Source organism: Myodes glareolus, chromosome 9 (assembly GCF_982192425.1).
Source record: "Myodes glareolus chromosome 9, mMyoGla1.1, whole genome shotgun sequence".
Lineage (NCBI taxonomy): Eukaryota > Metazoa > Chordata > Mammalia > Rodentia > Cricetidae > Myodes > Myodes glareolus.
The window spans coordinates 56,865,025-56,890,022 of record NC_142034.1 but is presented as its reverse complement, the minus strand read 5'-3'; the positions used below and the strand labels follow the sequence as shown (position 1 = coordinate 56,890,022).

At 46.0% G+C, this 24,998-nt stretch overlaps 1 protein-coding gene across 1 annotated transcript in view; it reads left to right on the top strand.

Annotated features, from left to right (window-relative positions):
* Myh13 (myosin heavy chain 13) overlaps positions 1 to 2,082 on the top strand; it is a 50,890-nt gene extending 48,808 nt beyond the window's left edge. Inside the window, exons 38-39 of the mRNA XM_087910508.1 lie at positions 1,416 to 1,550; positions 1,981 to 2,082. Coding sequence (XP_087766634.1) covers positions 1,416 to 1,550; positions 1,981 to 1,995 — 150 coding nt within the window. The 3' untranslated portion in view covers positions 1,996 to 2,082. The remainder of the gene's footprint in view (positions 1 to 1,415; positions 1,551 to 1,980) is intronic.
* Positions 2,083 to 24,998: the final 22,916 nt, after the last annotated feature.

Below are 24,998 nucleotides of genomic sequence, written 5' to 3'. Positions count from 1 at the left end.
CACAGAAACATCTCCCTTAATGCTCATTTGGTCTGTGTTCCTTGGATTTTCTCCACCTCCTAACTTCCTGTACCCTCATAGCACCCCAACTTCTCCCAGCCACCTCCATCCCCAACCTGCATCTCTCCCTGGCTCATTCTATCTGCCCCAGAGCATCTTAGGGCACTCTGCTGACCTTACGTCATCCCAGCTCTCCCTAACCAGCCCAGACCACTACCAGCACCACCTCCTACCCTTCTGCCCTGAAACACCTCGTCCTAATGTTTGTCATCCCATCACACTTTACTCTCCTGGTCCTCCACCTCCAGACTTCTATAGCAACATGCCCATACGCCTTTCCATCCCTGTTTCACTGCCTCCCGATCAAATAGGTCAGATCAACAGGAAAGGCAGTAGATAAGCCAAAACCAGTGCTTTGAAGGATGGCTTCCAGTGGCTTTGGGTCCGAGGGCTACAAATAGCAAAATGCTGGGGCCAAGATGGGCGGTAGCCTTTGCCTTGTAGAAAATAAGTTATGCAGGGTGTTGACACTGACTGTGATCTCCAGCACTCCAGAAATGGAGCAGGAAGATTTTAAGTCTGAGACTAGCCTGAACTACATAGAGATACCCTGTCTTTAAAAATGAAATGAGAAGAAAATTTTCAGTCTAATAAGGTTAAACATGTTGCCTTCAAGTATTTCTCAGATCTTATAGCTAATATGTGATTCACTCTCAGAAGTAAAGGGCCCTCTAGAACAGTTCCTTCACTGCACTTGCTTGGCTTGGGATACCTGCAGAGCATCTCCCAAGGCCAGTGTCCAAAGGAAGAAATGATTTGTATATGGCCTCTCACTTTGCCCTCTTTCTTCCCTGTTCAGGAGGGAAGAAGTCTTGAAGAAGTATACTGGAACCAGTTAAGAGTTGGGGGATTGTGCACATCAAATTAGTATGGTCTCCACAAGTCTGTACAAAACCATGTAATAGTCTGTCCTAGCTACACGGCAATTATCAAAAGCATCAAAAAAAAAAAAGGGGGGGGATTTGGACCACTGATCTGATACCTTCAGATGTCATGAGAGAACACTGGACCTGGGTCATCTCTGGGTTGTATAAGACTTGTTTGGGAGAGCTGTTGTAGAGAGGGAGTTCAGGGTACGTGATGGCCCTGTGGAGAAGAGAAAGAGCTTGTAAGGAGCCCTGAGTTAGCAGAGCCCCTAGTTAGCACACCACATCAGGAGCTCAGGTCACAAGGAGCCCCCAGTTAGCACACCACATCAGAAGCAGGACACCATTCTCTGGAGAGCTCAACTCATCTCCCCTCGCTGCTGGCTGTGAATACAAGGCTCACATTTTCCTGGTTCCCCCACCTCCACAGAGCCCCAGAGCCCCAGAGAGGTTTCACAACTGTGTAGCCTCTGTCTTCTTCCCATGCAGGAGGAGCAAGCCAATACACAGCTGTCCAGGTGCCGGAGGGTCCAGCATGAGCTGGAGGAGGCTGAGGAGAGGGCAGACATTGCAGAGTCGCAAGTCAACAAGCTAAGGGCCAAGAGCCGTGATGTGGGAGGCCAGGTAAGAGCAGACACTGAGGATGGTGTCTTTCCAAAAGGTTATTCATACCGAAGACCAACAGACAGACCAAAAAGGGCCTGGAGATGTCTTTTGGTGTCCTCATCCTTGCCACTGGCCATACACCCACAAATGCTCTTTGAGCATAGACTCCTATGTACCAGGCTCTTGCAAGAAGCACAGGGTACAAACATGTCATCTTCCTCTCTCCCTATTGGTAGAGATGCAGCTCAGTGAACCTCTGCTTTTGAGGAGACCTGTCCTGTTCCTAGTAGTTTAACTGGTTTCTTTGTCAACACAAAGTGAGATAAGGTCATTCCTTCCTGCCACTTTCTGAAATTCCCAACTTTGTATCTGTTCCCCCTTGAAGGGGATGCTGTGCCTCCCATGGAGATTGACTCATTTCCTGTGTACAATTTCTTTTCTCCCACAGAAGATGGAAGAATGAGGCTCTCCTGAGGATCGTTGCCACGGGCCACCTCCGGGAAAGTGGAGAGAGAATGTGGGAAAAATAAACTGTCCGGAATCCTCAGAACCCAGACTCTGCTGTGTTTGTTATTGTGAGGTTGAATTTTAGATTCTTACCTACTTTGCTGTAAATGGCAAGAAAGTCAGAAATGGGAAAATGTTTGTTCCTTGCCTCGCATAGAAAAGGTGAAAACCCAGGCAGTTCCCAGGTAAACTTCCAGCTCCCATAAACATTTTCAAATAAAGACCTGGCTGGAGGGGGTGTGGCTCAGGGGTAGCATTTGCCTGACATAGGCCGCGCTCTAGTTTCTGTCTTCAGCACCGCACACAACAGAGGTAAACTGAAAGCACAGGCCCTGTATCTGCCCACGCCTGACACTTGTTAAAATAGCTCTCGCCAGAAAGATGAAGGCTAGCAAGATGATAGAGAGAGACGGAAACCCTTGTGCACCGTTACCGAGAAAGTGAGTGGGCTTGCCATCGTGGAAAACAGTGTGAAGGTGCCTCTCTCTGCAAACAAAGGCAATGTAGTGGTGTGACCTGTAATCTTCTGTGTGTATTTTCAAAGGAAACAGGATTGGGATCTTGATAATGCTGTTGCTTGGCTGTCTGTTACAGAATTAGTCACAAAAGCCAAGACATGGAAACACCCTAAAATGTCTGTACTGGATGAATACATTTTGGATGAATACTATCCAAAACAGTGGCGGCTAGGGCTGGGGAAATGGCTTAGTAGGTAAAGGGCTTGCTATGAAGCATGAGGACTGAGTTCAGATTCAGCACTCATGCAGAAGTCCAGGAGAGGCAGCGTGCACCTGCAACCCCAGTGCTGAGAAGGCAGAAACAGGAGGATCCCTGGGGCTTGTTAGCCAGCTAGTCTCTCCTCGAGCCAGCCGCTGTCCTCCATGTTCAATGAGAGGCCCTGTCTCAAAAATAAGATGGAGAACCGTAGAAGAGGATGTAAAAATCTGCTCTCCACATGAACACACACCCCACACACAAACTCATACCAAAATGATGTCTCAATATGCAACAGACGGATTCTTCAGCCTTTAGGCAAAAGGAAATCCTGCCGTGTTGTGGCAATGTGAGAGAATTTCGAGGACACTGTGCTAAATGAAATAAGCCGGTGACAGAAAGACAACGCTTGAGGGATGTCACATGTGTGTGGAATTAAAACAAGTACTCAGAGAGGCATAGTGGGAGCTGGAAAGGGCTAGAAATTGGGGGAAGTGAGAAAATATTGACCAGAAGAAAATAGGCTTCGGTGTACACGGCGGATAATTTCTGGAGGCGTGGTGACGTGCACAGCAGCTCAGGTCGGCGGATGTGTGAGGTGTTGTGCTCAAGCCCGTCACCCGGAAGGAAAAGGTTGTACGCGTTAGCATAGAAAACTCTTTGTTGTTAATTAAACCTCAGTAAATCTGAAAAATCAATACTTCATGAAGGGGAAGAAGACCAGGTAATGGTGACACACAAACCTTTAATTCCAGGACTGGGGAGGCAGAGGCAGGTGGATTGCTGTGAGTTTGAAGCGAGCCTAGCAAGTTACAGGACAGCCATAGCTACATAGACAAACCATGTCTCAGAAAAAGGGGGCGGGGGAGGAAGAAAGGAAAGGAAAGGAGGCAGATAGAGAGAGAGGGAGGGAGGGAGGGAGGGAGGGAGGGAGGGAGAGGGAGGGAGAGAGAGAGAGAGAGAGAGAGAGAGAGAGAGAGAGAGAGAGAGAGAGAGAGGGAGGACCCTTTTCTTCTTAGGAATATGAAATTCTTACAAATTGGGTTTTCTGTCTTCTCCCCCAATCTACTGAGTGTTTAGTGGGCTCAGATGACTAAACATTCTATGTCCGGGGCAGAGAGGAGGGGAAGTTTGGCCCTGGAGATCAGACCCCCAGGTCAGTGCTCTCTCACGGAGCTACACTGCTCTTCCCTCCCACACCCTTTGGGATCTGGGCTGGCCAGCTCTCTGTGCCCACTTACGAGCAAGCGGCGGATATTGTCAAACCCATTCACTCACAGGAAGTCAGAGACACTGGGGCAAAGATGGACTGGGCCCAGGTACAACCTTGATCTCCCCCGACTTGGGCAGCTCTTCTCCACCTGCCTGCACCCACTTCAGGATGCCCAGCTAGTCCTGGAGAACTTCTGACTTTCAAAGTCCAAGCTGCGACAGGGCCCACCCACCGTTCCCTCTCCAACACACCAGAAGGTAGTTAGTCTCGACTCTCCCTTGGGTCCTAAAGGGCCTGCTGATTTTGATTGTGCTGATTGGCTGGTCCTGCAGGTGGGGTGTGATGAGGACCATTATAGAAAGCTTAAGAGACAATATTAAATACTAGCCTAGGCCTGACCGCTCATAGGCTCTTGCTGTGTGGCCTTGGGGTATATTCTCTAAACTTGAATTTCCACATTGTCTATCCAGCCTGTGCGGTCAGGAGCGCAGGCTCTGGAGTCCAGCAAGCCTAGATGGAATTCTGATATTGTCACATTAAGCTGTGTGGCCTTGGGCAAGTGGTCTCTCTTAACCTCAGTTTCCTAATTCTTTCGGGTGGAAAAAGCAATCATAGCTATGGGTCTTTATGCTTAAAATTTGTTCGATTTGATTTATGTGTGTATGTATCTGTGCACATGTATTCATGAACATGCATGTGCATGTGCCCATGAGGCCAGCAAAGGCTATTGAATCCTATGGAGATGGAATGGTAGGTGTTTGTGAGCCAGCCAATGTGGCTACAGGGATCAGAACTCTGGTCCTCATGACCGAGCAGCTCACACTTCCCAGCTGGGTCTCACTCTGCCAGAGTACGTCCTTCCCAGCCTTACTAAAGTTGCTTCATGACTTAATCCTCTGTTTTCTCACATGCAAAATAGTTTTCTCACATACCAAAAAAAAAAAAAAGAAAGAAAAAAACAAAAAAAAAACCAAAACCCAAAACCCATTCGCTTTAGTAGTTTGTTTTGAGGGACAAATAAGAACATGTAAGGATTACACTTGGTCTGGAGCCTGACATACAATAAACACTTTAATATTTTTAAATTGTGATAGGAGGCATTGAGACTTCACCCTAGGAGGTGGGGTGCACAAGGTATGGGCCCAGCTGGATAGCAACCTAAGTCTTTGACTTTCTTTATGAGTCTCACATGGTTTGAGGAGTTAACACTCTTGGAGTCTGTGAAATTGCTATGGAACAGTATCTCTTTGGTAGTCCAAAGGAAGAGATCTGAATCTCCTCTTCCTAGATATACTCCAGTTTATTTGGAGCTCCCCAAGAAAACGTCACCCTTAAATCCTTGCCCTTACCCAGCCTCTGTTTCTGAGCTGCTGGCCCCTGCCTAGGTCTCTGAGTTAAAGGACAAACAAAGCCTGTATTCTTCACAGAGCGGTCTTTTTATGCTTAATCAATATTCTGATTACCAAATGAAAGGAAACAAGCATAGATTGACAGATGGAAGGATGGATAGGCTGATGGATGGTTGGCAGCCTCTCGTGCCAAGCCACTAGGTATACCCTGTAAGAATCCAGTAGCTCAATATAATTTCCTTTTCTGGGACTGAAAGAGAAAGAGTGAAGATGAGATTCATGCCCTGAGTTTTCCTCATCACCATCTATATGTTAAGGCCCAACCTGCAGCTGGGACCAGTCTTGAGCCCTCAGCTCCTTCTGGCTCCATGGCTGTCCTCCGAAATGCAGATGGGGAGGAAGAGAGCCAACCTAGGGAATGCACAGGATGGAAGCAAGAGAACCTGGAAGTTGTCCTAGCACATCTCTATTCTCCAAAGACTGTGGGCACGTCAAAAAACACCCCCGAATCCTAGTCTGTTTGGATGCTCACATTCCTAGACCTGGAGGGAGGGCTGAGGACCTTGAACTTCCCACAGGGCAGGAAACCCTGACTGCTCTTAGGGCTGGAGAGGGAGGAGGAGAGGGAGTGGGGGGAATGGGAGGGTATTGGGAGGAGGGGAGAAAGTGGAAATTTTTATAAAAAAATAAATAAGTAAAAAAAAAAAACCTATTCTTGAAAAAAAAAAAACCACCCCCGAGTCTCAATATGGAACAGAAAATCTGATTATCCACGAGCTGCCTGTGAGAGGGCTTAGCAAAAGGTTCCTATGCAACAACATGCAAATGTTTCCCCAACTGTGGAACCCTGCCCCACAAAAAGGTGAGAGCATCACTGTTATCTGACTACCAATAATGATAATGACAGTTCTGCTGTTTATTATCAAGTATTATTTGGCATTGAAACCTAGGTATAGAACGTGAACTTTGAGCCCTACCAAGGGGCCCTGAGGCCTCTTGCCCTGGCCTACAGCCCCTCCAAAACAGAACTTTGCTGCCACCTTCTGGCTATGGAAAGATGTGCTTTGAATTATGCAAATGATCTGGAAATTAAACTCATGATTTCTTCAAAGAGACTTCTAGTGCTAGAGGTGTCCTTGAGAATCATCATAGTCTGTTCCTGGTCCCTGGTTTTTCAAGTGAGAAAATTCAGATTAATAATGGGATCTGAGTCAGACACCCACTCTAGGCCTCTTGGATCCCAGATCAGGACCCTCTGAAAATGACTATCCACAGAAAAGGACCCTGCAAACATCAATGAGACTGGAATGGATGAGCAGAGGAAATGATGCCTGTTCATGGTCTTAGTTTCAGGGGTAAGAGAGCACAAGACTGTCACATAATCTGCTTTACTGACCCCTTTCTCATCCAAGGAGCCCCTGTCAGACCAGAAAGATGCCTTGGTCCTGCAGGGGAAGCCTCTGACCTCTAGCAAGGTTGAGAAGAAAGCAAACAGCAGTTCCAAAAGCAGGTTCTCTTTAGCTTTTCTCAAACCCAAGAGAAAAGACCAGCTAGCTGTTTACTCTGCAGTATCCACCATTTCTACCTCTTCCCACCCTATTCAACGCCCCCAGGAAGTTAGCATCGATGGGCTCCAATGCATTCTGGCTTCGGTTGGGTCCTGAAAACAGGGAGCCAATATGGAAGAGCAGAGGGAAAAAGGAGATTTTGTTCCCATCGTCCTTCACTGCAGCCAATGGTCCCATTACCTGTCAGATATCCTAGCCTTCTCTGTCTGCAGACTCTGGAAGGTTCTTCTCATTCCCTGAAGTCACCTTTAGACCTAGACATGGAGACCTCAGCTAGTAAGGCTGCGGCCCTGCTGGAGCTGTAGTTTCCCATGCTTGGTTACACATTTGCAAAGAGTCTCTTCCTCATACATTTTTTCTAGTGGAGTAACTTGGATGTGCTAGCTACTTCCTGTGAAAAATGGCTGATACAGGATTTCTATTTTGTACACATATGTGATGGACTTGTGGCTTTTCCTACGGAGGTGCCCATACCGGTGAGTGTTCTTGCTACTTCCCAGCTATCAGAGGATCACAGGCCTAAGCAGATGGCGATAATGCATTCTGTTTCCTTACATACTTCAATCTGTCATCAGTCTTCACTGAAAGTTGTTGAACCTATGCAGAGGCCACTCATCCCATCAAAGTGAAGTCTGGGGCAAGCTAGAACTAGTTTGCAGAGCCAATTATAAAACGCAGGGATTCTGTGAGTCAGTTATTGAACTCAGCATTATTAAAATCTTAAATTTTATAAACTTATAGTTAAATGACTTGTATTTAAAACAAAGGCAAAATAGTCAAGGATGATCATTCTTAATGACCTGTGGCATTTTATTACCTTTAAACTCTTGAGTTCATATACAATTAGGAAATCTGTGTGACAGAAATGCTATCTAATGATGTGCTTTTTCATCCCTCATTCAGTCACGTGATGTTGCTTCCTTGAAACTGGCCAGGGCGAGACTACTGTACCGTGAAAATTGGCAAACACAACAAAGTGCAGGTAGAGGCTTGCAAGCCTTTTATCAACATGTCACTGAGTGGAAACCAAGAAATAAAGGCAAAAAGAAACCTAAAATTCTGTCTCTGAGAGATGTTAGACTATGGAGAGCCAACCCCAGACTGCCTAACCCCCGAACCTATGTCAGCTTAATCAAGGTAGCAAATTGAAAAGCTTTGAAGATGAGGGTTTCTATCTCGCTTATGGAGGTTGGCGGGGTGGGGGTGGGGGCAGAAAGGACCCTGGAGTCTCTGTTGTGAGCTCTCTACCCTAGTGCTATGTGCCAGATGTAAAAACCGATTCCACTGTTTCAAAAAGCCAGCTCCAAATACCTAAGTGAAAAGGAAATTTACTAGCTCGTCTAAATGAGATTCCAAGAGCAGTCAATCTTTAGACTGGCTATATTCACAAATATATCATACACATCATGGTCAGATATAGACATTCAGATGACTCATTCTCTCTCTCTCTCTCTCTCTCTCTCTCTCCTCTCTAAACTAACTGCATTCCTAAAAATTTCTAAAAATTTTTATTATGCTTATGTGTGTGTGTGCATGCCTGTAAGGGCATATGTGTGTAAGTATGTGTGTGCCATAGCACACACGTGGAGATCACAGGTAGCCAGTTCGCTCTTCCAGTATGTGGGTTCTGAGGATAAAATTTGTGTTGTGGGGCTTTAGGAAGTGACTTTGCCTGCTGATCCACCTCATCAGTCCTAAATCCACTGCACCATTGAAGGAAAAAAACAACCAAAACAAACAAAAGCATCTGCTTCTGTGGTTCCAAATGGACGAACTTATAGCTAATGTTTTAAAATAGTAGCACAAAGGGAAAGAAAAAAAAACAGAACTGCTTGGCCTCAATTACCGAATATGGTGCCATGTCCATGGGCCAGAGCTGGTAGGAGGACTGGAGCCTGGCTGGTCAGGTTTGAGTCATGGGTCCTAGAAGTCTGAGTAGCATCAGCTCCTCCCAAGCTCAACGAACTGAGAGCTTCCTAGGATAGGTTTTTCCTATCCTCCCACTGTGGCAAGTTCCTGTTTCCCAAACAAACAAACAAAACAGTGTATGAGGGAAAAGGCAATGGATGTTCTTTGGGGAGCTCATGTGGTGGCTGGAGACTATGCTGAATGAGTCTGCATTTCTTAGGGCTGGACAGACCCTGCCGTCCCACTGGGTCACTGGAAGGACAAAGTGATACAGTGGCTGTAACCTCAGCAGCACAAGTGCCAGTGGGCTATTCCCTGCCTTTCTCACTCACTCTCATTTGTCTCTTTCCCAGGGATGACAATGCCGCTCTATGAGACTCTTACAATGTGAGACATGGCTCTCTCCTGGCTCACTGTTGAATCAGCCAGCGCTTGGACCAGCAGACACCTCTCATCCTTCACAGCTCAGCCTCTCCTAACAGTTCATCCTTCCCTCCTCAGCTAATGCCTCCGACTGCACACAATGCCTCAGGCAGCTGAAAACAAGGGAGAGACTCTTGTTCAGAGTCAGTGCCCCACAGTCAGGAACTTCCTGTCCCATGAGTCAGGAAGGACAGATGTGGGTGGGGCCAGACAAAACATCTGGATCCCAATCAGGACCCGGGGCCACCCACAGCAGGCTGCTGGCTTGGCTGGGAGAAATGCTCCTTCTGGAGGGCAGACAGGCAACTCATCTGATTAACAGTGAATTAAATGAGGTTCTGTGACATGCCAAGAGCTGTTCTGGCACTGGGAAACAAGCCATTGGTTAAATAGGCAAGAATGACTAGTGTGTGCCTCTCAGAGACATAAGCCTGCCTTAGTTACTCCCATCTTCATCCCATACAACCCCTAGCTCCATTGGAATTACTAGTTTCTCACTCTTCATCACTTTCCACCCTGCGTAACCGAGGCGTCTGCGCAGAAAGGATAGTACCAGACAGGAAGGGCAGGCATAGCTGCATTGTTAGAATTAAATGATTAAAACCTAAAATGCTCAGTAGCCAAGGTCTGCCTGAGTTGGATACAGCAATAAGCATAGTAGTTGCAGCCAGACTTAACTGGGTGTATATTGCATGCTCGGTGCTGTTTCAAGGGCTTTCTGTGGATCGCCTCGTTTCTCACTACCACCCTGTGCTGGAGGCTCTTACTTTATTTGACAGATGTGGCACAGACAGTTTTAAAAAAAAAAAAATCTGTCAGTGTTACACGGTGAGTGTCGGAACCCGGGCTTGCAGCCACAACGCCACTCCAGAACTATGAATATTTGAAAAGGCAAAAGCACAAGTAGCATCCAGCTACATCAATATGTACATATTAATGCTTATACTGATAGGTGCTAAACAAAAGCCCACTCCAATATGTACATACAAGGCTTCATCACGTGATAACCTATGGGTGTATCGGGAATGGGATTTCTACTGTACCTGAACCTTCATTTCTTTGCAGTGGTGGGGGGGAATAACATTTATAAGTTAGCTAGCTGCTGAGAGATTCTGTCCTCAGGGCTCAGGGAATGAGTCACTAATTTGATAGAAGAGCCTTGTTGAGATGTTTAGGAGAGACTGCCTCAATCCCCCTGCACACCACCCGGAGGGCACTTCTGCAGAACTTCTGGAGACAAGATTCTGGTTCCAGGCTGCCTTTGGAGGAGGACTGGCCATGGGCGGTCCTGAGAGACTAAGGAGAGGTTCGTTATCAGAGGGACCCTTGAGAAAGGGATCACAAAGAGTCGCAGGGTCACAATGGTTTTTTCATCATGACCTTCCACAAAGGAAGGCTCCCTCTCGCTGCTCCCTTTTGTCCCCTTCGTTCAGTTGGAGCCTCTAACTCACCCCTGCATGATCCAGAAAGCCCCATTCCTCTCTCTCTCTCTCCTCTCTTTCCAAACCCAGATCTCTAAGAGAATTTCCAACAAAGAAAAGGCTCCAAAAAGTCCAGGTCCCCATTCCTGGCAACGATTACAACTTCCTCCCCTGTTGCTATGGGCAGCCCAAGTCCCTGCCTAAGCATTCCTGACCACACCTGGGCACAAACCCAGCTTGGGGCACACGCATCATTACACCTAGCCTACTGGCTATATAATCTCCTTGCTTTAGTTCGGGTGTGCAGCTTCTCTGGCCTCGATCTCTGACACCGGAGCACCTGCCCTCAAGTTGCTTAGCTCAAATAAACCTGTTGTTAAAACTTTTCAGTTTGGTTTTATCTGGCTTACTGGGGGTTCAGAAACCCTATTACCTTCATCCTCAAGTTCTACAGGGTTGTATAACGATGAATAAAGAAAGGCAAGCCCACCTTGGCCATGTTGAGTGAATGAGATTCGGGACAGGATAAAACAAGAAGGAACTTCCAAGAGGGTAGAGGGATCAAGAAATCCAGCAGAGCAGATGTCCAAGTTAAGCAGATATATATTTCACCATCCGGCCCCATGGTGGTTTCCTTCTTCCAGCCTCTTGGGCTTCCTAAAATCAGCAATATGAAAATACCCATATCCACAGCTGGATTCATCCCAGGAAGTGTGAAAGGAAATGCCCATTGTGCCCGAAGAAAGTGGGAAAAAATATCTGGGAGAGGAGGGACTACCAGTTCAAGGGAGGAGTTTGCCTGGCATCCATACTGGGCAACCTGACTTGGGGTCAGAGATGTGGGAACCATGCATGAAGAACAGTTGAGGGAACTGGTCTTGTCTTGCCTCAAGATAAAGTCTGGGAAATGAGAGGTGATGGGAGCTTCACATCCTGGCATGGATGCTCGTGAGGAAAGTATTGCACATTGCTCTAGTCTAGAGTCTGGCGTGGTCCATGGTCCAGCATCAATATCTGTGGGTGCTTAGAATCACAAGCCCTTCTCAGATTTAGTGAATGCCAGGGTGGACCATCACCCAGCCCCCAGGTGATTTGTGGACACATTAGACGAAGAGGCACAAATCTGGAGCACTTCCGTTCACACTGTGGTCTAGGACCAGGGTCCATCCCTGAACTGCGCAGATTTGTTCTTCTACAAGACATGAGCAGAAACTGAGTGTTTGGAGGCTTTTAAAAGCACTAGATATTGCTGTGGTATCCATTCCATGGTCTGGAGGCCCACCAATTGAGGGAGATGAATTTCTACCTGTTACTGCAGGATGAGGCATGGGCTATCCTTGTAGACTCTCTGAGATTAGGGGAAAATCCTTCACTGCAGATGTTTGAGTTCAAACCAGTGACTCTCAACATCCGGCATGTCTCAGAAGCCAGAAGAGAGCTGGTTAAAGGTTCTACTGTCCCACTCAGTCTTTGACTCTCTAGTTCTGAGGTGGGACCTGAGAAGAACTTACGTTTCTAACAGGCTCCCTCTCCAGGCCATGCAGATATTACTGGTCAAGGGGCCACATGGGGGAAGAACCAGGGATCTCAACCAGAAATCCAGTCCCATATAAATGCTATCACACCCAGCCAAATAGCTCCTATTTCCAATGAATTAATTTTTTAAAAATTTCTGTTTTGCTTTCTACTCAAGTAAATGCCAACATGTAGGACCCACGTACACCATAGGACCATAGAGTCTTCAATGTCTTTCAACAGGACATTGAAAAAGCCTGCTGTGAGCAGAGCCTTGGGACATAGGGCAGATGCCTCCTTACACTTCCCTTCTGACATTAGTTCGACCTGTCCCCAGTGAAGGGAGCTTCCTGGGGTGCAGTTCAGGAAAGGGAATAGAAAACCTTTTCTCCCTTCCTTTCTTGAAATATAAACAGCCTACCTATAAGTGTCAGGGAAAATCTCACACCCTGTGGTCTGGAACAGATGGCCATGGAGGTTTCCATATCACTGAAGGGGCTGAGATTGTCAAGACTAAAGGGATAAGAGGGAAACAGAGGAAGATCTCTAACCACATGACAAGAAGCACTTGCCAGAACGTGATGCTGATGAGGCTCTTCAAGGCTTCGGTTAATAGTTCTGTGGTAGATAGGAATTTAGCTGCTACACCAAGTTGTGGGGACTCAAGCCCTTGGCTTTCTAAAGAAGCTCAAGTTTCTCACTCATCACCAAGCACACAGAGAGGTATGCCCTCCATCCCATATACTACAAGCTTACAAAAGCTAGCTCCCCACCTAAGAAACAGCTGGCATAGAGGATCTTGTACATCCCCATTACCCCTAGCATTATGGAGCCCAGAGGTGAGAAGCCAGGCATATGCTCTGCTTAGCAGTCAATCGCTAAGGTAACCATGAAAGGACATTTGGGGTTTTAGGAAAAAAAATATGTCTGTAAGATACCTTGAGAGGTTCAAGTTAGGATTGTCGTATCTTGGAGCTTTGCATACCTGTGAGAGAGAAGTAATTGGGGAAAAAAATAATTCTAGTCTTAGCCAAGTGTTTCCAGAGAGCAATAGTACCAATTGGGATCATTTCACAAGGCTGGTAGCATCCTGGTGCTGAAACAAAAGTTACAGGTCCATCTCGCTCATATGCTCGGGAGCAATGGAATTCTAGAAAGCATACAGGCCAGCACGATCCAGGACCATTTAAGAAGATAATATATCCTGAGGTAGACTGAGTCAATTTCAGGGTTGTAAGTTTGACTCAACATTAGAAAACTTATTAGCAGGCCTGGGGCGACATCTCAGTTGATACTGTATAAAGATTTGATTTTGAGCCCCAGAGTCCATGTTTTGTTTTGGTTTGTTTTTAAAGACTGGGCATGGTGATGCTTGCCTGTAATCCCAGTGTTGGGGGAAACTGAGAGAAGCTGATCATGGGGTTTGTTGGTCAGCCAGCCAGTTTAATCTACTTAGGAAAATATTATTTGGAAAAAGTCAACAAATAAGCCTGGTTCAGGGAAAGCATGGTTGCAGTACCACAATACAGGAGACTCAAAGCAGGAGGGAAGAGGGGCATTAGAGGCTAATCTAGCTACATATGCTGTCTCAAAAATCAACTGCCACCCCACACTAAAACAATAATGACAAAAAAAATAATATCTTAACACCTGGCACAAAATGGCCTCAATCACACTAACTCAAACTGGGTTTATTATCTCATGCCTATAACCCCAGCATTCTGGAGACTGCAGCAGGAGGATCACTGTGTGTTCAAGGTCAGCCTGTCTACATAGTGAGTTCCAGGACAACCCGGACTACAGAGTGAGACCTTGTCTCAAACAGAACAGCTCATTTTTTGACCTTTAATTTTGTTTATTTTACTTGTTTTTAATCTGGGGGTTACCTTTGTGAAGCCAATGAATAGACTTCTAATTGTCATTTATGCAATCACAGAAACATGGGTGTCCCTGAAGTTTCAAGACAAGAGGCACAGCTTTACCGGTCCTAAGGACTAGGTTCAGCCATCTGATCCAATAGATCCATTAAAGAATAATCAAAGACAGGAAAAGAAGATGTAACCAAAAACCGTATGCTTTGGGAAGAATACATAAGGGATCCAGTGGCTCTAAGTTCATCTTCGGGGTGCTGATGGGAGCATTAGGTCTCACAGAGGAAGAACTGGTAAAATATAAGAAGTGTACGTGGTGAGGCCAGCAAGGTAGGCCGAGCTGTGCTCACCTGAGCCACTGTCTCCTCTATTTCTGCAAAGCGGTTTGAAGAAGTTCTATTTGCTTAAAGGAACCAGTCTGGGCTCTCTGGAGATAAGAGCTCCTGCTGGGGACGGGGGGGGAGGGGGGGATTAAGGGGGTTCTCCTCATGTGCTGATAAACTGGCAAGAGAATAGCTGTGAGAGTCATGCCACAACCAAGGTCTGCAGCGGAGTCTCTCCTGCCCAGGGATCACGCCATAGAGATTAGGACCCAAGGGGAACACTGGGATAAGTGGGAGTTTTTTTCAGGTTCGCATTAGCCCTGAGCATCGAGGAAGTTCAGGAGGTACGAGGAGGAAGGAACGATCACAGACGTCACAGACGGGGTGAATGGGACGGAAACAAGTTCCAGAGGAGAAACGTTTCAGTGCACCCCCTTCCCACTTGGTGCAAGGAACAAACTGGAAATTCCCAGAATGTTTCTCTTTTGTTTTTCCTCTTCAATATCTGTGCCCTTCTCCAAACTCCTGACATCTAACAAAAGCTACAAAAATCTGTTTTTAAGGGGGCTGGAGAGATGGCTCAGTGGTTAAGAGCATTGCCTACTCTTCCAAAGGTCCTGAGTTTTTCTCCAAACTCCTGACATCTAACAAAAGCTACAAAAATCTGTTTTTAAGGGGGCTGGAGAGATGGCTCAGTGGTTAAGAGCATTGCCTACTCTTCCAAAGGTCCTGAGTTTTTCTCCAAACTCCTGACATCTAACAAAAGCTACAAAAATCTGTTTTTAAGGGGGCTGGAGAGATGGCTCAGTGGTTAAGAGCATTGCCTACTCTTCCAAAGGTCCTGAGTTCAATTCCCAGCAACCACATGGTGGCTCACAACCATCTGTAATGAGGTCTGGTGCCCTCTTCTGGCCTGCAGGCATATATGCAGACAGAATATTGTACACATAATAAATAAATATTTTTTAAAAAATCTGTTTTTAAATCATCTCCTTACTCCTGCCTTCTCTGGAAGATTCCAGAGAGAAAAACAGAGCAGGGAGCAGGTGTTGGGGGCAGGGAGGGGGGCTCTGCCAGCTTTTCTCCAGAAAAGAGGACAGACTCGGGGTGGTGTGTGGGCATCGGACATCCAGATTACCTCACAAGAGCCACTCAGGGATTACAGTTTCTGGAAAGGAGTGTGGATGTGAGCTTGTTTTCTTCCACGTGAGACTCCCAGCCACAGTTAGCCCAAGGTCACCCCCCTCTGCCAGAAGGCTTCCTTAACTCCCCCAGAACAGGGGAAGATCGCAAAAGGTCCCAGACTTCAGTTTAAGGCTGTCTCTAAACTTCCCCCTATACTGAAGGTTTGGCTACCTTTGGAACTAAGAAATGAGGAAAATGATATATTCTAAAGGACTGTGCTTTTCCTTTGCTAAACAACCCCAGGGCAGTAATCATAATGATAATAATAATGGGACTGGAGGGATGGTGCAGTTCTTGAAGATGTTGCAGAGGGCCCAAGTTCAGTTTCCAACACCCACATTTGGGCAGTTTACAATCATCTGTAGTTTCAGCTCTAGGGGATCTGTCTCCCTCTTCTAGCCTCTTAGGGTACCTGTACTCACATACATACATACATACATACATACATACATACATACATACATATATACATACATACATACATACATACATACATACACAGAGAAAGAGAGAGAAAAACACACATACACACACATATATATATATACATACATATAACTAAATAATAAACTAAATCTTTATAATAGTAGCCAAGAGTGGTAGTTTCAGCACATGTGAGGCAAAGGTATGCAGACATGTGTGAGTTCAAGGCCAGTCTGCTTTATACAGTGAATTTCAGAACAGCCAGAGGCTGCAAAGTATGACATAATAATAATAAATAATAAACAATAAAGAGGTAATGATATGTTTACTGGGTCCTTGCTCTGCTCATCCCTTCCTAAACTTCTTATCTGCCTACAGCATTACACAGCAGATATGATGGAATCCACTCTGTAGATGCCGGAGCAGGTTAGAATTTGCTCAAAGCCAATTCTGTGGAAAGGAAGAGAGTCTGTATTTGCCCCTCAGAATGAGGCTTCAGAGTGCTTCACCACACTACCTAACAGCAGGCACAGAAAGGAGGCAGAAAACCCCAATCTTGACAAAGATTCTCACCATGGTCTAGGCTCTTTGGGCCCAGACCTTTGGACCCCCAAGGGGTTCCCATGGGGCAGCTGAAACAGAGATCCCTGGCTCTTCTATTCAGAGGCCCAAGGAATCGACTCTTTAGAGGCAGTTAATCTGGGCTTTGCTGCATCTGGTTCCCTGGTAGGGGTTCTGTGTCCAGCTGTGGAAGCGGTGGATTACGTGGGATCATAATAGGTCAGATCCTGTTCTTTAGGCCCAGTCAGTCTTCTGGGGGCTCTCTAACCCAGCTCTACCATGGAGATCCTTATGAGTACAGATCCAGGCTCTCGGCTCATGCAATCACATATGCAAGTACAGAACAGAATAAGCAGTGCCCCCCCGCAACACACCCATCAATCACACGTGCACCCAAGAGCCCCTCATTTCCTGCAGACACAATGACTTTCCTTATCCAGCACAACAAAGGCTTTTTAGGGGAAGCCTGTGCCATCATTGCCAGCTATTTCCAGCCACTTGTAAGAATCCCTTTCATTACTGCTGGCTCCTGACTGCCCTGACAATGTGGGAAGGTTTTTCTGCAAGCACTCTCCTCTCTCCCCTGCTGCTGGGACGTGTGCACCTCAGCACCCCGTCGCTCTTTCTGCTTTGCTCTCCCCTTTTCGTGCTTTCTTTTCAAGGTGAAGATTGATCTCTGCCCAGCGGGTGCTGGGAAGTTTCCTCAGATGAGATTTTTATCTGCACCTGCTTCGGCGGGTATTTTAATAGTGGTGCTCTATGCAAGGATGCATCCCCTTCCTGCCCACAGACTAGGAAAGTCCCTTTCAGACACATCAGTTCTGTCCATTCTAATGTTCACACATACTAACCCATCGCCCTGTCTACTCTGGTGACTTTATCCTCCGCTATGATTTGAATGTAGTTTGTCTGTGTGTTCATGTGTTTGTGTGTGTGTGTGTATCTGTCTGTCTATCTGTCTTTTGTGAGCATATGTATGTGTGTATATTCTACATGTGTATATTCTGTGTGTATGTGTGTTCATATGTCTATGTATGTGTATGTCTGTGAATGTGTACATATACATGTGTATGTCCATGTGTGTGTTCTAAGAGACCACTTGTTTGTTCCCCGACCACTCAGCAGCTCAGCCCCGAAATAACCACATAGAAACTCTATTAATTAAATCACTGCTTGGCCCATTAGCTCTAACTTCTTATTGGCTTACTCTTACATCTTAATTTAACTCATTTCTAGTAATCTGTACATCACCACAAGGCTGTGGTTTACCGGGTAAAGTTCCATCCAGAGTGTCTGTAACTGGCGGGGCTATATGGTTTCTCTTTGACCTCTGCCTTTTTTCTCTCAGCATTCAGTTTAGTTTTCCCCGCCTAGCTCTGCTCTATCCTATCACAGGTCCAAAACATCTTGTTTAATAACCTATGGTATTCACAGCATACAGACAGGAATCCCACATCCTGCGTTTGCTTGTGTCTGTAAGGAACTGGACTAGCTAGCACCACAGCGAGTTGTTAGCATTTACAAAGCAAGTTTTGCTTCCTTAGCTGCTCCCTTCCTCTGACACCTGCTGCTGTGCTCTGCTGCACATGAAGGGCCTGTGGTGCTTTGGATCTTGAGTGTCCCCACAAAGGCTCGCTCATCAGCCCTTGATGCTTCCTAAAAGTGGTGGAATGTTTAGCAGTAGAGCATGATGAGAGTTAGATCACAGGGAAAAGCCTACCAATCTGCCTACTTGCCTGCCTGCCTGCCTGCCCACCTGCTTGTCTGTCTGCTTGCCTGCTCAGCTGGTTGGCTGGTTACTTTGCATCTCTGCAGGAAGGAAGCAAAGAACAATGAAGGCTTGTGCTCACTGGCTCCCTTTTATACAATTCAGGATCTCACCCAAGGGAATGGTGCCCCCCACAGGGGCAGGTCTTCTCATCTGAATTAACCTGACCAAAAGAACATCTCATAGTCATGTCTCTAGGCTCATCTCCCAGGTGACTCTTGAGCTCATTAAGGTGGCAAGATCTGCCAGCACAGGTGGCATTTCAACCTGTCTCCTACGCAAGAAAGAAAAGTTTTCCTAGAAGCCCCTACTAGGCTTCCCCTCTTTCCCATTGGCCTCACTCAAATAGCATGACTACATCTAGTGCAAAGGAGGCTGGGAAATCCTGTAGTTTGATTTCAGTCTTCCATAATCAGAGACTGTAAGGAGAAAGAAAAGGGTCAACAACGCATATCTGGCAAAAGAAGAAAAAAGGCTTGCAGCTACGCATGACATGAGACTGAAGGTTGCTCAAGCCATCTTAGGCCGGGAAATCTCATAAAAAAAACAAATGAGAAAAATAGCACACTTCAAACTGAGCCTAAACATTGTGTTTTGGACCCAAGCTGGGCCAGTTTGGGGAAACCCAAGGCTGGAAAGCCCCGCTGCTGTAGAGACGGCGCAGAGTCTCAGCCGGGTGACTCCTGGCTCTGTGTACAGCTAGCCCATCAGTACCAGGAAGGAAGGTAGCGCATACCCTTGTGCAGTAAGGCGGAAGTGGGGAGGGACTATTAGGTTAATATTTCGGTTTCTTCTGAGCAAGTCCAGAGCAAGTCCCCCTCTCGGTCATCATGGGAGCACACTGACCCTGGGCACATTTTGTCTGGGGTGCAGATGGGGCTAAGGAGTAAAGAGCCCTTTCCAGACAAGCCCATCCTTTTCCCTAACCAGCTGAACTCAGTCCTCTGCTCTTGCATAACCGCCTGCTCCCACTGTCATTATGAGTCAAAATGTCTCAGCTAAGCCAATTGCTTGGGCTTTGGTCTCCCACACATAGGAAGCTGGAAAGTGACACTCTAGTCAAAACACAAGTTTGGCATCGCACAGGAAAAAGGAAAAGAGGAAAAAACCCAAACAAGATTCTCTGTGTCTCTGCCCATGTGTTTGTGGGAAAACAAACCCACACAAAGTGTCAAAAGGCCGCACTGGCCTGATTACATCCCAAGCCCAGACCTGTCCTTAACAGCGTTGACCACATTCAAATATTTCACTTAGACAAATAATTTTTCATTCCCAAGCACTTGTCTTTCATGTAGACAAGTTACAGGAAGAGAATACTGTAGCACGAATTGGTCTTAATAATAAAAACTCAGAGTCCAATAGAGGGGTCGATGCTGGAGATCAGAGAAGCAGAGCAGCCAGCCACTAGCGAGTTCTTACCTCTACCAATGCTCAGACCAAAGGGGCACCATCCTGTCCTCAGACTGCACCCTCGGACTGCCCCAGACTGCACTGCTCCTCAGACTGCATTCTCTCCAATCTCCTCCCACCTTATACTCCTCTCTGGCCAGCTATATCCTTCCTGTCTCCACCTCTCTTGCGCTGGAATTAAAGACGTGTGTTTCCAAGTGCTGGGATCACCTTTACGTGAGCTCGTTTCTCTTTTAGACTGGATCAATTTCATGTAGCCCAGGGTGGCCTTGAACTAACGGAGATTCATCTGTCACCCGAGTCCTGGGATTAAAAGGGTGTGCTACCACTGCCTGGCCTCTAGTGGTTTAGCTCTGCACTCTGATTTTCAGCCAAGCTTTGTTTGTTAAAACAAAATATCACTACAGGATACACTCTATCATGCTTGCAGTGTTTGGAAACAATCTTGGTCAATGAATCCTGGCCTCTGTGAGCTGAGGCTATTTCTATCTATTCACCTAACCATCTGCCTACTCATCTACTTAGGCACTTGTCTGTCTGTCTCTCCATCTAGCCATCTACCTACTCACCAGTCTACCTACCCACCTACCCACTATTCAACTATCCAGCCATCCAGCCATCTGTTCATTTTTCCAACCCCTCTTCTTTTCCATTCTCCTATCCAGACAGTCAACTATCCTTCTAGTTAAAACAGTCATTCACCCATACATTTCCTCATAAACCCACCTATTCATCCACATATCCAATTATCCTTCTATTAAGCCATCCATTCATGTAACAACTATATAATAATTACTTTTTTTCTTTGGAGGGGGTTCTCTATTCTTGATTCTTCTTTGCCTATAAATAATGCACTTTTCCCTTTCTTTCTGTTTTGCTTTGTTTTTGAGACAGGATCTTCTACATCGTCTTGACTGGCCTAGAACGCACTCTATAGACCAAGTTGGTTTCTGACTTTCAGGCATTGACCTGCCTCTGCCTCCTGAGTGCTGGGTTAAAGACATGTGCCACCATGTCCAACCACTTCTTACTCTTAAGTCTGTTTTTCACAAGGAATGCCTTTCCCCCACCAATCCCTAAAATCCACATTGAACTCTCTCTCACAGGTCTTCCGGACCTTCCTTTGAGACAACAATGTTGGATTCCACTTTAATTCTTACACTTTATGTCCCTTTTTTATGGTATAATAGATTGCTGCCTTCTGCGTCTCTTCAATCATGTTGCATTGCTCCCGTCTCTGGTGATTGAAATATTCTGCAGTATTTCTTATCTCTCTAAGTAAATTGCGAACTTTGTGAGATGAGAGAGCTGGTTTTCAGTCCTTTGCAACCTCCTTCCACAGCTGGTGCCTTACCTAATAGTATGCAAATTTTAGGCACTCAGCAAATGCGCTACATTGATTGGAGGCACGGTCTTCATACGTGATGTGGGGATAATATTGGCATTCTAGAAGTAGTGTGAGATTGTGGATCTGAAAGAGCTTCACAAACAGCAAAGTCCTGATTATGAATAATATCACTTTATTTTAGTAAGAGTAAATACAGCCACTAGCCATAAGTTACTGACAACCCAAATGCTTAAGGCTATATTCAGTGAGTAACTTGCTAGATCTTCACATCCCATACAAGGTAGAGGAGCTACAAGGATAGCGTGCATTTAATCCCTGTCTTCAGGGAGCCCATGGTTTAGCAGCAAGACAGAGGCATAAGCGCTTGTGATTGCACCTGGTTCTTCAGAAGCAACACAACACAGACATATGACGTTCAGAAGCACTTAGGCACTCTTTGATTATGCCTGCAAGGATCAGGAACGAATCCACTGGAAGATTATCACTTGAGTAGAGCTTGGGAGATGAATAGAAGCACAGCAGATGGAGAAAGGATAAAAACTACAGAAGACACAGCATGGATGTGCTGGCTGTGTAGGGAAAATGAAGTAGGGTTGTCTGACAGTAACTTAAGGTACCGAGTGGAGAGAAACAGACAGCCGATCCTGAGTATTTGGGCCCTAGTCCATGAACACACGTCTATCAAGAGCTCTTTGAACCATGTGAAGGATTGTGACCTTGGTTCCAGTGACTGCAAAAACACAGAGGAAGAAAAATGAGCCATTTGCATTTCAGCTAAATGGCTACCAGGGCCATTGCTTTCCTTCAAATAGCTGCAACCCATTAAGGTTAGTTTTGGGATGGGCATAGCATCCCAGCACGTGGGGCATGGAAGTCAATGCATCCCACTGAGTTTAAAACCAGTCAGAAATTTATAACAAAACCATGTGTACAAAAACCTGGCTTCAGTGATGAGGACAAGTGTTATCTCCCTGAAGTGGAAGTTTAGCAGGGGCGCTCTGGACAGTATCACTGGTCCCTCAGTAGCTTATGAGCCTTCCGTGTCTCCACTCTGCAAACTCTTCAAACACTTGTTGTCATTATTTTGAGTGGTTTCAAGATGGCAGTTCTAGTGACACATCCATACACAAATTCCAAAGCATCTCCCATTTCTTCAACCCATCCCATCTCACTCATTACACCACATCTCACTCCTCACACCACATCTCACTGGGTCACATAGCCCTCTGATAAGATACAGGCATTTGCCATGGCTGTCTTGAGCAGGCTGGAGACAGAAGACCATTTGAAAAGATGCTGAAGATGACTGGCATAGAGTAATAGTACCATGAGATGTGTCTGGAGACATGAAGAAGGAGTGGATTATCTTGTATGTGTAAAGAGACTTGGCATTCCATGCTCCATAGAGAAGCCAGGAGTGATTTCAAAAGAGAGTGGTAAGTCTGAAATCTTGGGTAACAGGGTGATGAGTGTCTCCCTACTGGGGATGAGTGTTTGAGTAGTCATTTGGCATAGTTCCAAGGTCTACCTGACAAAGACTGAAAACAGGAGAAAGGAATTTTCCCATCATTATCTTTGCTCAGAGTCAGTAAGGAGAATCTGGGATGATCTGACTCCAATGTCATGTCACCTGTCCCCCATCACTTACAGGCTTGGTCTCCTCACTCATGAGATGGTTATTATGCCTAGCTTGGGGGTTGTTACGAGAAAGGCTAAGCAAAGGGGTATTGTAGAATTATGAGAAAATCTGGGGTCCTCACCATAGTTCAGTCACTATTATCTGATCTCAGTCCAATTATTGAATCTATCAAGTGGGAACAGAGCTCGCTCACAGTGTTATGGGGAGAACTGGATGTTCCAAGAGCTGGAAAGGAATGTGGCTGCTAGGACTATCCACATGACAGAGTCCTCTTCTAAAGAAGTAGAAGACTCCGGATACTCCTGAACGCTGAGGCATGGCAGTTGCCTAGACTCGGTCAATCAGGTATGCACGTGCTCAGGCTGTGACTAAGGATGAGGAGAATAACTGGAGCAAGAAAGGTACCAAGGATACTTTTAAGATCGCTAGTGATGTTTCAGAGGCCGTGGTGGTCTTAGTGATGACCTCAATGTCCAGTGTCAAAGGGGCCAGTGGTATACTTTCTTGGTCTCTAAATTTAATGGCATAGGCAAAACAAGTTTTGTGGACTGATTTACGCTGCTCATTGCCTACAAAACACCATTTCGCTCCTACTTGCTCACTTTACCTAAGTAACCAATCTTTCCAAGACATCTACACACTACTCCATCGTACACAGATTTTTAAAACTGATTTAATCAGTAATTTTCCGGATTTCTGACTGGGATTTGAACTGCCAAGGTACCAACCCCTATGCCACTGTTATTGGAAATTAGGAGTGATTCCTGTTTCCTGTTGTTTCTTTGTCCTCAGCTTCTCTTCTCTCCCACCCAAGTTTTATCCTAACTAGTGGTGTCCGACGGCAGCACTCTAGTTTGTAAATAACCGTGACAGGGAGGAAGAAGCAGTGACAGCTCAGAAGGAGAAGTGAAGAAACAGAGAAACTGAACGAATCATTTACGCGGTGTACTAGTTAATGTTACAGCGCTGTGAACAAAAATGCCTTTGAGAACAACTTGGAGGGAGGACTTCTTAGGCACACAGTTTTGGAAACTTTGGTCCATGGTCACTGGGATCCGTGTTCCGGAGACGATTGTGAGGCAGAGAGTCATGGTGGCAGGAACATGCAAGAAGGTCTGCACAAAATGACAAATAAGAAAGAGAAAGAAGCAACAAAAAGGGGACCGCGTAAGACATAGCCCCCAAAGACACAGCCCTAGGGATTTACCTCCTCCAATCAGGCAGGAAGTTTTGCCGCTTCTCAGTAATTTACTTGACTTTTGAACCTGTCCTTCGGTTATGTAGTTAATCATATCAGAACCTTAATAATCTGATGAGCTCTGGAAACGTCACCACAGACACACTCAGACACGTCATTTACTAATCTCCCAAGCATTTCTCAATCCAGTCAAGGTGGTAAACAGCATTAACTACCACATGTGGTAAGCATCCTTCCGGTTTCATGAACCGATGGACCCCAGAGACCTGACCAAATCCTGAGAAGAGGTAGAATTGGTTCATGAAAGATTTTCCTGGCTCATGGGTACTGTGCCAGAGTAGGCACCAAAGAGCTTTGAGAATTCATTCTTGGTGCTCTTCGATGAGCATTGATACCACTATCAACCAAACACTACAGTGTGGCTCAGAGGGAGAAAATTCTGTGGTCCTTAGTAACCCAGAATTCACGTAGTCCACATGCTCCCTTCTCCAAGTCCCATATAGATCATTCCCCAAAGCAACCAGAGCGTGCGGCTGTCCATCATCAGCTACACAGCTCTTGCTTCATCCTTCAGTGATGAAAGCAAAGCTCAGCCCCTGAGAACAAGGTGATGAAATGGTGTTATTTGTTGTTTCTGGACCCAGAGTGTATGCATTAGCCCTATTCCTCCTCCTTTTCCTTTTCTTCTTCCTCCTCCTCTTCCCTCCCACCTTGGTAAAGTTGGCATGCTTTCCCTTACCCAAGTCAGAATCTTCAGAGTTTTGTTAAGCAAACTTTGAATTTTGGATGGAGTGATACCATAGCCTTTAAAGGCAGGTAGGACCAGATGAGTACAGCATCTATGTCCTCCTGAATGTTTCCTGTTGCCTAGACTCCAAGACATCTTTTGCTCTGTCATTTCCGTGTCTGATTCCCATGACTTACCTCTACGAGGCACCCCAAACCCCCCAATATTTTTCCTGCATGTACACACTGGAATCTGTTTATCTTACAATAGTGATAGTGATACCATTACTAATTATCAGGAAGTTCTCTAATCCAAAGGAGCTCTCCCTCCGTTCCATCTCCACCACTGTGTCCTCAGGCTGTTTTCTGGAGCGATGTTAGCTTTCTCCATCTTAC